General features: G+C 42.5%; 1 protein-coding gene across 3 annotated transcripts in view; it reads right to left on the minus strand.

The window, feature by feature from the left end:
• Positions 1 to 15741, minus strand: part of FAT3 (FAT atypical cadherin 3) — a 452955-nt gene that overhangs the window by 26693 nt on the left and 410521 nt on the right. For all 3 annotated transcript variants that reach the window (XM_065417527.1, XM_065417519.1, XM_065417510.1), the window contains one exon: positions 5817 to 6285. In XM_065417527.1, coding sequence (XP_065273599.1) covers positions 5817 to 6285 — 469 coding nt within the window. The remainder of the gene's footprint in view (positions 1 to 5816; positions 6286 to 15741) is intronic.

The raw sequence follows: 15741 nt of genomic DNA on the forward strand, positions 1-15741 counted from the left end.
ACTAGAAAAACGTACAATATCGATTTAAAAATTGCCAGTGATGGAGAATCTACCACGATCCTTGTTAAGTTGTTCCAATGATTAGTTACCCTCATTGTTAAAAATTAACATTTTATTTCCAATCAGAATTTGTCTTGCTTTGACTTCGGGACACTGGATCTTCATTTACCTTTGTCTGCTAAATGTGATGTATGCCTCAGAAAACCAATAAGGAAATTAGTAATTCTGTATTTAGAACAGGACTTGAATAAATAGTGTACAATAAATAAGGCACGCAGCCACACACTGAACAAAGAGAAAATAAAAATATTGAATAGATGTTAATTAAATGTGTACTGAATGAGGCAGGAGTCAGTGGAAAATATAGTATGTGATCACACATTTAAAGACTTACTATAATGCATACACACAAAGGGACCAAATTGAGGTTGCACGGGCAATCTTTTTGAGTGCTTGGCTTTGCAGCCTTCATAGTGTTCTTTTGATATGGTTTTTTGGAGTATAAGCCAGCATCACCACAGTCTCTTTGAAATATTAATGGAATTTACCCTCACAATGTCCCTGGGAAGTGTTATTACTCCCATTTATTTAAACCGTTGGGAAACTGAGGTTTTGGGAAATTAAGAGTATGTCTACACTGCAGCTGGGAGTGAGCCTCCCAGCCTAGCACACGCTAGCTTTGCTCAAGATGAAATGCTGGGCACCGCATTTCAAGAAAGATGTGGAGAAATTGGAAAGGGTCCAGAGAAGAGCAACAAGAATGATTAAAGGTCTTGAGAACATGACCTATGAAGGAAGGCTGAAAGAATTGGGTTTGTTTAGTTTGGAAAAGAGAAGACTGAGAGGGGACATGATAGCAGTTTTCAGGTATCTAAAAGGGTGTCATAAGGAGGAGGGAGAAAACTTGTTCACCTTAGCCTCTGAGGATAGAACAAGAAGCAATGGGCTTAAACTGCAGCAAGGGAGGTCTAGGTTGGACATTAGGAAAAAGTTCCTAACTGTCAGGGTGGTTAAACATTGGAATAAATTGCGTAGGGAGGTTGTGGAATCTCCATCTCTGGAGATATTTAAGAGTAGGTTAGATAAATGTCTATCGGAGATGGTTTAGACAGTATTTGGTCCTGCCATGCGGGCAGGGGACTGGACTCGATGACCTCTCGAGGTTCCTTCCAGTCCTAGAATCTATGAAAAGATAGTGCACTACAAATAGCAGGGTGGACACTGCAGCAGGGTAGGCAGCATCGGCTAACCATCCCAGTATAAGCCTACCCACATCCCCTAGTTCTGTATTCAGGTAGCTACCCTACGTGGGCCACAATGTCCATTCTGCTATTTTCCCCAGGCTCGCTTGAGCAGAGCTAGCGTGTCTGTCTACCCGGGCTGGGAGGCACACTCCCAACTGCAGTGTAGACATTCCCTACATGGCTTGCTGAGAGGGGCAGGCACCAAGTCTGTGGCAAAGCCAGGAATTTAACCAGGGCTCCTGAGTCCCAGTTCAGCACTTTACTCACAAGCCATCCTTCCTCCTTGCCATGATCAATTTAGCTGATCATACTTCTGTGTGAGCCAGTGCTTTGGCTCCTGGGACCTTATGTCAAGGACTTGATGTTCAGGTTCTAGATTCTTTTGCACATCTAGCCCTTTCCTAGTTGGCATCATCCTATGGACTATATGGTTATCCTCCATTCATGAGCAGAATGCCCACACAGGTCAATCAGAAGCAGTTCTCTGTATGGTGGAAGTCCCCTACATGAACAGCATGTGGTCTTCAGCTTCTGAGCTGCTCACATTGTACAGTTCTACCTTTAGGGTCCACCATAATTTAATTTTGCAGAACCCCTTGCAGAAGGCCTCTGGTCTCAGCCCCTCTATATGTCTTAGCAATAAACTTTGATCTGTTGGGAGTCGTCTTTTTTCCCTTCAGACATGTTATCTCTCTCTCTCTAGGGGTGCCCAAAGAATGGCCTGAGATTCATTGTAGCTAGTCCTAAAATGCCTCTAAAGCTGTAATGGCAAGAGGAAACCAAAGTTGATCAAATGTAGGTTTTATTGTTGATGTACAGAAACAACCAGCCATTTCTATTCAGGAAGGAAGGTATCACCTCAGGGATGGCATTATGGATGTCTGCATTTATTTTACATAACTTATGCAAATTATATGTAAATTAGCCATGGCTCCCATGGCGCCTGGTACATTGCCAATGACTCTTTGACGTCACAGTGTTTGGTCATAGCTATAACTCTGAGCTCTTTTTGTTTTCTCTTAATTTCACGGTAAATCATAGTAGGATTATTATAGGAAAAGGGAACTTACAATTGTACACAGACTACTCTGGAAAATTCAAATTCAAAATTTATCAAACTAAATTCTGCTTTTATGCTGAACACTGCTCACTTTAGAGACTAACAAATTTATTAGAGCATAAGCTTTCGTGGGCTACAGCCCACTTCTTCGGATGCTGTAGCCCACGAAAGCTTATGCTCTAATAAATTTGTTAGTCTCTAAGGTGCCACAAGTACTCCTGTTCTTTTTGCGGATACAGACTAACACGGCTGCTACTCTGAAACTGCTCACTTTGGGACAGATTCCGACACCTTGTTCATAGTTAGTAGCACCGTGCTCCAGTGACTTCAATGACTCTGTGAAGTAAGGTGCTATGTAAAGCACTGGGCTGTAGGTGCTGCTGTGTTTTCCTGATAGTCCTTGACTTAACTGGACCAGAATCGGCCCCCTTGGGTAGCAAAATATATGTGTTTGCACTTTCCCCCCCAAAGAAAAGCTGCCATCTCCTTTCCTAAGATAAAAATGAAGCTTTGTATATTTTATTTGAAATCCACTGCGGGTGCTACCATCTGTGCCAGCAAGCACAATGTTCTGCCATCCTTAAAAGCATGCTACAATTTGTGGTTATATAACTAGCATTTGACATGGTGCAGGGTTCTCCTTTCAACCCAATTTAATTATATGCTCTTTTTATATACTGAGGATGGCTACATGAACAGGATTGTTTTGCCTGGTGGAAAAAAATGGCCATGACTTGTCATAGCGGGCTGGTTTATAGAGCCACTCATGTATAGTTAGGGCCCACTGCTTTGAAATTATGGTACTATAACAATCCTTTATTTACATATATTGCTGAAACAGTAAAAAGAGCAAACAGATTTCTTAACTAGAGACAGCTGAAATATCCCCTCTGGGCAGTTGCCTCCTCATTGAGGCAATAACTTATGAAAGTCTAAATAACTTCAGTGCCTGGATTCCAGACGTAAATTATCTTGACTTGAACCATTTATGTTCTAATAATAAAATGGAGTCAACATTTGGAGCTGCATGCATCCGCCCCACTGCCCTCCAGTAAATTGGCAATACATATGGTGTTGGGAAAAAGAATTACCATGAAGTGATTTGTTAGAAAGGTCTCAATATACTCACCATGCAATTGCTAGACAATACAATAAATAGATTCAAGTTAAATCAATAAAAAACGCAACTCCTACTCTCCCCATCTTGCTAACTTGGTGAATACTTGACCTAATTTATTATATATGGAATCTGAGTTAACGTTTCATCTTTACTTCCCAGGAATTCAATAATCTTGTTTAGCAGTTTCTCAAAAGCCACTGCCTCTTTCACTCAGAATGATTTCCTCTCCCCCTTTATTGCACGCTGCTTATTTTCTTTCCTTACATTAACAGGTAAAGACCTTACACAAACACATGAGCTGCAACATTTGTCTTTGTGATGCACATCGAAATCCCATTGCCATGCTTGGTGTTAATACTGAGATGCTTTGTTAATGCATGTGCTGTGGGTTCATTTCTTTTAACTATCTTTGCACTTTCTTCCATTGACCATACGTCTACAGCTTCCCTGACTCATCCTTGATCTTACTTGTTGTGAACCAAAGCAAAGTAGGAAGCACTGAGGTAAATACTGGGATGGCAGCAGGGTGCTGTGGGCCAAATTAAACCTCCCACTAGCGGAGCTGTGAAGAAGGTACCTTGCACGAGCAAAGATGGCTGGAGGCCATTCAGCGAGTCCCTCCCATATGCTCAGGGAGCACAGACAGACCAGTTATGGCTGCCGTCTGTACAAGAGCACTAGGGAAAGCGCTTATAACCTCCTCCACGTGAAAGCGAAAATCCAGCTTCTGTGTTTTCTTGCAATATAAGCTTGCTTTTACAGAGGGAAGGACACCAGAGTGGGCAAGTTTCCTGCAGATTTTCTTCCATTTCTAAAACTCAATTTCACTCCAGTTGAACTATTTAATGTCAGTGCAGGGCTGGGACTGAGAAGCAATAAATAGATGCTAAGTAACATTATTACTAACAGGTGCTTGGAAAAGGTGCCAGACTGTTTAATAACTGGAATCGGAGCCCACAAAGACAAGGAAAGGCTCCACCCCTTCAGATGAGGGAGGGGCTACTAATCAATAGAAGAAAGCAGGGATAGAAGTGCAGGTCACAGAGTCAAAACCAGGGCTCCAGAAGGGGCTGCCAAGCAGAGAACCCCAGGCAACACCCACATTTCCAAGGAGGAGTCCAAGGAGTCAGTGGATGCTGCATAGAGGACCCCTACCTAGACGTGTGACTGTATGAAGGACTGGAAAAGGGGCCCACAATCTCAGAGAACCATGTATGGAGGCGGCTGATGAGTAGGTCCTGGGACTTCGTAGGGCCACAGAAGAGGCGTGCATAGAGGTGCCAACCTGACAGATATGGAAAACAAAGCACTGAATTGTGCATGGCAGAAAAAAAGCTTCCTCATTTCTGTGCTGCAAACTCTGACCAGGAGGGCCCAGCCTTAGCAACAAGGAGGTAAATTTGTCTCCACACCCATTCAACACTCTCACTGACAGGACTGCCAATGATACCAGTGTTTTTTATGATTTGGGCACCTGCTCGTTGGGAATTAGCTTGATGCTACGAAGCCCACTTCACACAAGCTGTCAAACTGCCACGAGACAGGAACAATTCACCTCCAATACAGGTGTAAGTCAAAACAATGACCTAATGGCTTTGCCCCGTTACCAAGACCCAGAAGAGTTCAGATCCCCCGGGACTCTAATGCACATGGGTTTTGTCTGCAGTTTTATAACACTATAGACTCACAATTTAATATATAGATATGTAATCAAACTGTACTCAGAAATGGATGACGTTGTTGCGGAAGTCTAAGTAACAATCGGTGCCAGCTTATACAGAGAAGTACAACCGTACTGTTCAATCTGTGATGGATATTAGGTACCACCATTTTTGTTTGCAACCTCTGTTGCGGTAAATGGATGTTGAAAGCCTCAGCTGAGCACTTCAGTAATTGTTATGCTATTGGTGTCTATAGAAATAGGATTATAGTAACACCTAGTAAAAGACAAGCTCCTCCTTGAATACTAATACAGTGAGAACGGGTGAGTGCCATTTAGTTGTTTATGAAGCTGGCAGCTTTTATAAACTTTGCCAAACCTAAAAAGCTTTTATAGAGTTTGAGACTTTTCCAACATGTTTCTGCATTGAAAGACTTGTGACATAGACTGAATGAGAGACAAGGTGGGTGAGCTAAAATTTTTAATGGGACCAATTTCTGTTGGTGAAAGAGACAAGCTTTCGAGCTCTTCTTCAGCTCTGTGTAGCATGACAGCTTGTCTCTCTCACCAACAGAAGTTGGCCCAATAAAAGATATTACCTCACCCGCCTTGTCTCTCTAATATCCTGGGACCAACACAGCTCCAGCACTGCAACAGACTGAATGAGACAGACAGACATTGCCTCCCCCGTTTAAAAAAAAAAAAAAGTAAAATGTAATTAAAGACATTTACCACCAGATGGCAAACTAGTACAGCTCCCTCCGTTCTGGCAAGGATTCCTCTCACATGCATCAGGGTACAGAACGCAGCCAAGCTTTAATTCAGTCAGGCCAACCACTTCTGCAAAGCTGCTGCGCTTGTTTTGGAGCGGCAGTTCATTGTTATTCAGGATAACAGAATCCAGGCAGCCCTGAAAACCACTCAAGACCTGGGTTGTCCTCTTGTCAGTCAGGCTCCGGACATTATCCACTTGCACCAGGGCTCCAAAGTAGACCGAGCTATCTGTACTCAGAGTCTGGAAGTAGAGGGGGGCTTTGCGCCGCTCCACATAACTGTCATCAAGTGACAAGCTTGTGAAATTCCGATTGAGCTCCAGGAAGACCGAGTGCCAGTTCCCATCATTAACAGTCCTGCCAGAAATTCCCAGGATTCCTGGGCCACTTCCACAGTCCAACTGGAACCACAATTTGCCATCCACGATCTGTGAGGGTAAAAGCAAAAACCAAACTGCTTAAAACATTGGTTTTACAGCACTTCTTTAATGTGTGTCCTTAAAACTGGTCTGATACTTTACACGAATACTGTGGTATATTGTAGCAACCATTCACAACAACACACAGACACACGTTACTGTTCATTAGCGGTAGCAGTATAAATAAGTTTCACACTACAGGAGAGAGAGCGTGATGGTGTAATTCAAGGGATGAGGCACTGGGCTGGGACACCTGGCATCTATTCCCAGCTCTCTCATGTGACTTTGGGCAAGTCACTTCATCTTTCTGTGCCTGTTTCCTCTCCCATCATGTGACTCTCTTGTCTATTTAGACTGGAAGCTTTTGGGGCAAGGACTGTCTTGCACTGTACATTGCCTGTGCTTAGGACAATGGAGCTCCAATCTCAGCAGGGGATGCTAGGTGCTAATACAAACAAATAGGTTTAACGGTGTTTACACTAGCTGGGCGGCAGGATTTTACATCCCTGTAGCTTTCACGGAGGAGCAGTATTTTTGTTGTTTTTCCTGATGTCACAAGTTCACTCCCCTCTATCAACAAACAGAGAAATCCTGGTTAACCGGGGGTCAGTTATGACCTGTGGAGTTTACTTCACTGCACTCCAGCTTCCACTCAGAAAATGCAAGAACTTCCTGAGAGCTTCTACTTTCTTTCTTTCCCTCATATTTGTACTGAGCTCATCACTGTGGTGTCTGAGCCTTTAATTTAAACATCATCACCACCACAACGTAAAGGTCACACCTGAGTCTAGTTTCCTCCCTCTTCCCCTAGCAGCTGGGGATTTATTGATGGTGGTGGTTATTATTTATTACTTTTCCTCTTGCTCCTTGTCAGGCTGGTGGCAGAGGAATGGAGGTGCTGGTTAGGAAAGAGGGTCTAGTGTGGAGAGGAGACTGGACTAGAACTCAAGAGACTTGGGTTTGATTCCTGCTTCCGACTCCTTGTGTGCTATTGGGGAAGTCACTTGATCCACCCTGTGCCTCAGTTCTCCATCTGTAAATCAGAGGGGTTGTGAACATACAATCCATTGAAAATTGTGTGAGGGCCAGTGCATGTACATAAATAGTGACAAGTAGAAACCTATGCCTGGGTTTCCCTGAAGTTGAAGCTCGCCAGCATTGTGGGAAAGGTGAAGTTCTTGGCCCCCCAAATCCAGAGCACAAAGACTGGCTTCCCTGATTAGCTGTTTATCCAAAGGTTGCGAATGTCACCAGAGGACCATGAGGAACTTTAAAATGGCTGACAGATTTGGGAAACATTTCCCTTGATGTGCTAACACATTCATTGGACCCACACACTTTTAAAACCTTTGTAATTGTTTTACTTTTATTTCTTACTAAACATTCGCAAAAATAACAGGAGTACTTGTGGCACCTTAGAGACTAACAAATTTATTTCAGCATAAGCTTTCGTGGGCTACAACCCACTTCTTCGGATGCATCCGAAGAAGTGGGTTGTAGCCCACGAAAGCTTATGCTGAAATAAATTTGTTAGTCTCTAAGGTGCCACAAGTACTCCTGTTATTTTTGCGGATACAGACTAACACGGCTGCTACTCTGAAACCTTACTAAACATTGTCCTTCAAAGGCACAATCTTTTTGCTGTGAGGACACGCTACCATCTCATCTGGAGCATGGTGATACAAGTGACAACCCAGCCTCTGATTTAACTGCTGCCATTACTACTTCTTCCCTTAAGTCATACAACATGGGCACCTGTAATAGAGATGTCTCAGCTTTCAGCTCTAGTGTAGCACAATGAAAGGAAAACAGCCTTCAGGCCTTAACTGATGTAGCATCAGGGATGAAACAGACAGTTGGCAGAATGAGGATGGTGCACTTACTCTTTTAGCCCTAGAGACCAGTGTTCAGATCTAGATTAGGTTACTGGTGAAAATAAGTTTGGTGATTTCTGCAGGTCCTTACTGTATACATTGCAGTTTTACTTTGAATAGCCTCTGCACTGTGACTCAAAATGCTTTATCACATTCTCTAAGCAGTAATTATCCTCACCAGCCCCATTTTGGGACAGCTCTGTCCCAGTGTTTATCCCCCACGTAGCGTGCAGACACTTTATACTTCCACAGCATTTCATGCAGCAGACACTCTGCTAAGAGGACTCTTCATGTCAGTTTACACTGGCAGAAGCTGGCATCTACTCAGGCTGTATCTGGTCCATATATCTGGCCCATTATATCTATTTTACACCTGGGTAAACCGAGGAAGAATAGTTAACTGGGATGCCAAAGGTCAAAATGCAAACCATGGCAGAGTTGAGTATAGAAACCAAGAGCGTTGACTCCAGGTCGCCTGTTCTACAGGTTCTCAAACCATGGTCTGTGCAGCACATGCCAGAGAGCTGGCAAGTCACATGTTGCTGGCTCCACCTCCTTGGGTCAACAGGCCTATCATTAGAAGAAGAGCATGGAAATTGTTGGAAACAAGAAAGAAGTGTCAGCCTACCTGCATCTACTATAGCTACTGCTAGATAACAGGAGGAGAAGATGGAACCAGAGCAGCTCCCAGGGACTGGAGCGAACCACAGAATGACTACAAATAACTAAACATTTCCGCATGTTTACAATTGTCGTAGTTGGTAATGGGATGTTGTGCAACAATGAAAGGGAAATAGTTTCCTCTGATCAGTAAAAGAGAGGGGAGGTGCCCAGGAGGCAGTGGTGCCCAGCTCACTCTAGCCACCAGATACACTCATTGAAATGTGTCTGTCTGCATTGCTTGGCTCTAGAAGGTACTTTAGTTTTTTACTTTCATCTGCACTTGAGTTTGCACAAAAGTCCCATAAAATATTAAAGCTAATACACTCCTTGACATTTCCCATCTCCTTGACATTAATTTTTTTTTCCACTTTGCTGGCTTTGGAAATCTAGGTAAAATATTTGGGACAAAAGCATGGGCTGAATTTTCAGCTACGGCCAACTTCCATAAGACCTTATGCTCCACCACTCAGAGTTTCTGATCATGAGATTGGCCAGATTTGGACTGTCTGTAACTTTGAATGGGCCTGCTCCAATTCATGCTAGGGGATAATGGCTCTAAAGAGGCTGTTCCACTGCCCAGCACTCAGAGGGTGGGGGCACAGAGCTGGCTAAGCCGGCTGTGTGCCACATAGGGACTCTCTTCAGCTGCTTTACATGCAGGAGTGGTGCCTAGCAGAGGAAATGGGCAGAGGACGAGGGGAAGGATTTGGCCTTATGAGTTTATCATGAACAATCCTTTATTTAAAAGCCCTTGACCAGACAACCCCGAAGGAGTCTGATGGAACTAAAGAAAATTGGAAATGTTTCTAACACAACAAACTTAACTTATAGAGTTTAGAAATCTAAACTGTTGTCTTCTACTCCCAAAGCTCAATAAAGAAAAAGGGTGAGAAGTGTGTATAAGAATAAGTCTGGATTCACCTTCCATTTCAAAGTCTTATCTCCGAGGGCTTAAAAACTGGCCGTCAACAATTACTCTAAATTAAAACTGGCCTATTAAGCTATTAATTGAAGAGGAATCTTTTGATCATCAAGATGGCCCCACAAACTACAGTTGTTGTTTTTAAATTAAGAAGCAGCAGTTTATTTTCCCCCATGCAACAAATAAACACCCCAATTTTGTAGGAGCAGTTTAGACAGGTGGTTTGAAAGTTTGGCCTAACATGGTCTAAATACAAAATACAAGGGCGGGCGGAGAGAAGAGGTGCTTTGAAAAGTAGCCATTACAGTTCTTTCCCTAAAGGCTTTTATTACGCTTACTATGGAGTCTATTCTCCTGCATATTATATACATATAACTCCCATAAGGCTCATTATACCCTGACAGGTCCATTATTGACATGCCTTTTACCCGTATCCACATAACATGCGTTTCCAATTATCTATCTAAATACTGCACCATACACACACTCTTGGGACAAACAGTTTTTATCTGGGAGACAATGTTTTAAAGGATCTCGAGTTTAAAAATGCTTTACATATCTTCTGTTGTAGCTTGATTTTCTCTTTCCTTTCTTTTTCATCTGTTTTATTCTTCCCCGTTCATATGTTTATTAAATATTACAGCTCCTCTGTATGCTCTGAAATTTCATGTCCATTTCATTAAATGAAAAACACGTGCAAGGCAAGTCTTGGAGAGAGCAAGGATGGTCCAGGGGTTACAGCTCTAACCTAGGACTTGGGAGACCTGCATTCATGTCACCGGTAACAAACTGATAACTTAAACAGTTATAAGTCACCAGGACCAGATGGTATTCACCCAAGAGTTCTGAAGGAACTAAAATATAATATTGCAGAACTGCTGACTGTGGTATGTAACCTGTCACTTATATCAGCCTCTGTACCGGATGACTGGAGGATAGCTAATATGATACCAATTTTTAAACCAGACTCCAGAGGTGATCCTGGCAATTAGAGGCCGGTAAGCATAACTTCAGTATCAGAGAAACTGTCTGAAAGGACAGAATTATCAGACACACAGATAAACATGATTTGTTGGGGAAGAGACAATACATCTTTTGTAAAGGTAAATCATGCCTCGCCAATCTATTAGAATTCTTTGAGAGGGTCAAAAAACTTCTGGACAAGGGAGATCCAGTGGATATAATTACTTGGACTTTCACAAAACCTTTGACAAGGTCCCTCACCAAAGGCTTTTAAGCAAAGTAAGCTGTCCTGGGATAAGAGGGGATTAGGGATAGGGAACAGCTTCTATATGAGGAGAGATTAAAAAGACTGGGACTTTTCAGCTTGGAAAAGAGACAACTAAGGGGCGATGTGATAGAGGTCTATAAAATCATGAATGGTGTGAAGAAAGAGAATAAGGAAGTATTATTTATCCCTGCATATAACACAAGAACCAAGGTCACGCAATGAAATTAATGGGCAGCAGGTTTAAAACAAACAAAAGAAAGAACTACTTCACACAATGCACAGTCACTAGGAACTCACTGGCAGAGGATGTTGTGAAGGCCAAAAGTACAACTGGATTCAAAAAAGAATTAGATAAGTTGATGGCGGACAGGTCCATCAATGGCTATTAGCCAAGATGATCAGGGATGCAACCCCATGCTCTGGGTCTCCTAAGTCTCTAGCTGCCAGAAGCTGGGAATGGACGACAAGGGATGGATCACTTGATGATTACCTGTTCTGTTCATTCCCTCTGGGGCACTTGGCATTGGCCACTGTCAGAAGACAGGATACTGGACTAGATGGACCATTGGTATGACCTAGTATGATTGTTCTTATGTTATGGCCCTGCTCTGCTACAGACTTCCTGTGTGATCTTGGTGCCTCAGTTTGCCATCTGGGAAATGGGGATAATAGCCCTACATTAAATACATTAAAGATTGTGAGTTGCTCAGATACAACAGGGATGGGGGCCATAAAGTACTTTAGAAAGACAAACACATAGACAGTTACAGCCCTTAATGTAGCCTGCAAGGGAGGTAAGGTGTCCTGCTCAAATTGTGAGCTATGAGTAAGAGGGTGAGGAGGGGCTGAGGAGGCCTGGCCCCACCCAACCTAATTGCTGGTTACAGAAGCTGGACAGACATACAGGGAGGAATAAACTGCTCCACAAAAACAGGTGAAGCAAGTTACTCCTTCTCCCAGAGGAGGCACTGAGTAAAGGAGAAATTGTTGCTCACTGAGTCACAATTCACCTCTGGTTTGCTGCCCCTTCCTTAGGACAGGCTGTCAAGTTACAATCTAATTTTTGGTAGTGCATTGCGAGAGATGGGAAACAAAGCTAAAATTTTGTTTGAAGATGGTAGATGCTAGCAAATGTTATAAAAATCAAATTAAAAGCTGATGCTCAAGTCAGGTTCTGCAGATTCCCATGCAAATAGCTTTTACGCCTTTGGACCTAAATGGGATGGCGAAAGGTTTGCTGGTCTGGGACTTCAGCTCAGAACAGAGCCTCCGGTGCTATTTTTGCACATACAGCGAGGTGCAAACTGCCCCATCCTGTGGTAATACAGTCCGTGGCACCTCAGTGGAGGCCCGCTCTGATCACATTAAAGAATGATGCTATAAATTCACTGCAGGGCAGCCAGTGTTTCTTTAAACTGGTAATTCCTATCTCAGAACTCAAGTTAGCTTACAGTCTCTCTCCTTACAGCTGCATAGGCTGTAACATAAATATATACGGTAACTTCTCACTTAAAGTCGTCCCGGTTAACACTGTTTCGTTGTTAATCAATTAGGGAACATGCTCGTTTAAAGTTGTGCAATGTTCCCTTCTAACGTCGTTTGGCAGCCCTGCTTTGTCCACTGCTTGCAGGAAGAGCAGCCCGTTCCAGCTAGCTGGTGGGGGCTTGGAACCAGAATGGACCGGCAGCCCCTCCATCAGCTCCCGGCTCCCCTAAGTTCCCTGTGCAGTAGCTGCCCAGCAGGCTAGCAATTGCAGCTGTCCCTCCCCACACTGCCATGTGCTGCTCCTGCCCTCTGCCTTGGAGCTGCTCCCCGAGACTCCTGCTTGCTGTGCAGGGGGGAGGGGAGGAAGAGGGGGGCTAATGTCAGGGTGTCCCTCTCCCCCCTGTTCCTGCACCCCGCTTACCACATCTTCCATAGAGCAGGGGGGACACACGACAGGGCTCAGGACAGAGGGAGCTTGCTGGCAGCAGCTGAGGTCTCAGCAAGCTGCTGATCTAATTAACAAGGCAGTGTATTTAAAGGGGAAATGCGCATCTCTCTCTCTCTCACACACAGTTTGTGTCTCTGTCTGTGATGCTGTCTCCCCTCCCTCCATTCCTGCTGCCTTGTAGAATGTGAGAGTTAACGCTTAAGGGCTCAGCCAATTGCTAGTTCATCATTTAGCAGTAAGGCATTCCCTGAGAAATATCCCACCCTCTGACTCCTCCTCCTCAACCAAGCTTCACAATCATCATCACTGTGTACCAGTATTAAATTGTTTGTTTAAAACTTATACTGTGTGTGCGTGTGTGTGTGTATATATATATATATATATATATATATATATATATATATATATATATATATATATATATATATATATATATATATATATATATATAGTCTTTTGTCTGGTGAAAAAAAATTCCCTAGAACCTAACCCCCTCATTTACATTAATTCTTATGGGGAAATTGGATTCGCTTAACATCGTTTCACTTAAAGTCGCATTTTTCAGGAACATAACTACAACGTTAAGTGAGGAGTTACTGTATTTGGATACACGTATGTGCCCTAGCATACAAATATATAAAACTCATGAAATATGTGAAATAGGCAGAGAGGTGCAGAGGGGCTTCTAAAGGGTGATGCAATTTCATATGTTTTGATTGTTTCATTCAATAAGCAAAATGAGCAACATGAATATTGTAAATTACATTAAAATATTAGCCTGGCAGAGGGGCTTGGATCAGTACCTCAACACAGGTAATAAACTGATCAAATGGTTCTTCTGAGACCACCTTAGGCTTGCACAGTCCATCTGCAATCACATACTATGGATACAACATGATGCCTACTGATCTATCTAGGGAAATATTTTGTTAGTGGGATTACATTTCAGGTTCATGTGTGTAAAATGGTATATTTAATACTGAAATATTACTTGCTTCAACTCTAGCAACACCTGGGATCACACCCAAGCTTCAATCTTATCCTGCATAAGGTGATGTTGTAGTAATACATTAAAATGTATAAAATTCACTTAACTAAGCTATGCAAAGTTTCACACTGACTGCCTGGACTAAAAATATATATGATCGCCTTATACTATTCAACAGTTACATTTATCGCATGACAGGAAAGTTGGTCTTTATTTTTTTAATCTCTTTGATTTTATAAAACAAGTGGGACTTAAATGAGGATTCTCATCCAAAATGGCCTAATCTTGGTTAACCTTATTACTTTTCACTGATAGATGTTACACAAGAGCAGTGAGAGATAAAAAGACTTCCTTTAAAAAGTGGAAGTCAAATCCTAGTGAGGCAAATAGAAAGGAGCACAAACACTGCCAACTTAAGTGCAAGAGTGTAATAAGAAAAGCCAAAGAGGAGTTTGAAGAACGGCTAGCCAAAAACTCCAAAGGTAATAACAAAATGTTTTTTAAGTACATCAGAAGCAGGAAGCCTGCTAAACAACCAGTGGGGCCCCTTGACGATGAAAATACAAAAGGAGCGCTTAAAGATGATAAAGTCATTGCGGAGAAACTAAATGGATTCTTTGCTTCAGTCTTCACGGCTGAGGATGTTAGGGAGATTCCCAAACCTGAGCTGGCTTTTGTAGGTGACAAATCTGAGGAACTGTCACAGATTGAAGTATCACTAGAGGAGGTTTTGGAATTAATTGATAAACTCAACATTAACAAGTCACCGGGACCAGATGGCATTCACCCAAGAGTTCTGAAAGAACTCAAATGTGAAGTTGCGGAACTATTAACTAAGGTTTGTAACCTGTCCTTTAAATCGGCTTCGGTACCCAATGACTGGAAGTTAGCTAATGTAACGCCAATATTTAAAAAGGGCTCTAGGGGTGATCCCGGCAATTACAGACCGGTAAGTCTAACGTCGGTACCGGGCAAATTAGTTGAAACAATAGTAAAGAACAAAATTGTCAGACACATAGAAAAACATAAACTCTTGAGCAATAGTCAACATGGTTTCTGTAAAGGGAAATCGTGTCTTACTAATCTATTAGAGTTCTTTGAAGGGGTCAACAAACATGTGGACAAGGGGGATCCGGTGGACATAGTGTACTTAGATTTCCAGAAAGCCTTTGACAAGGTCCCTCACCAAAGGCTCTTACGTAAATTAAGCTGTCATGGGATAAAAGGGAAGGTCCTTTCATGGATTGAGAACTGGTTAAAGGACAGGGAACAAAGGGTAGGAATTAATGGTAAATTCTCAGAATGGAGAGGGGTAACTAGTGGTGTTCCCCAAGGGTCAGTCCTAGGACCTATCCTATTCAATTTATTCATAAATGATCTGGAGAAAGGGGTAAACAGTGAGGTGGCAAAGTTTGCAGATGATACTAAACTACTCAAGATAGTTAAGACCAAAGCAGATTGTGAAGAACTTCAAAAAGATCTCACAAAACTAAGTGATTGGGCAACAAAATGGCAAATGAAATTTAATGTGGATAAATGTAAAGTAATGCACATTGGAAAAAATAACCCCAACTATACATACAACATGATGGGGGCTAATTTAGCTACAACGAGTCAGGAAAAAGATCTTGGCGTCATCGTGGATAGTTCTCTAAAGATGTCCACGCAGTGTGCAGAGGCGGTCAAAAAAGCAAACAGGATGTTAGGAATCATTAAAAAAGGGGATAGAGAATAAGACTGAGAATATATTATTGCCCTTATATAAATCCATGGTTCGCCCACATCTCGAATACTGTGTACAGATGTGGTCTCCTCACCTCAAAAAAGATATTCTAGCACTAGAAAAGGTTCAGA

Source organism: Emys orbicularis, chromosome 1 (assembly GCF_028017835.1).
Source record: "Emys orbicularis isolate rEmyOrb1 chromosome 1, rEmyOrb1.hap1, whole genome shotgun sequence".
NCBI classification, from domain to species: Eukaryota; Metazoa; Chordata; order Testudines; family Emydidae; genus Emys; species Emys orbicularis.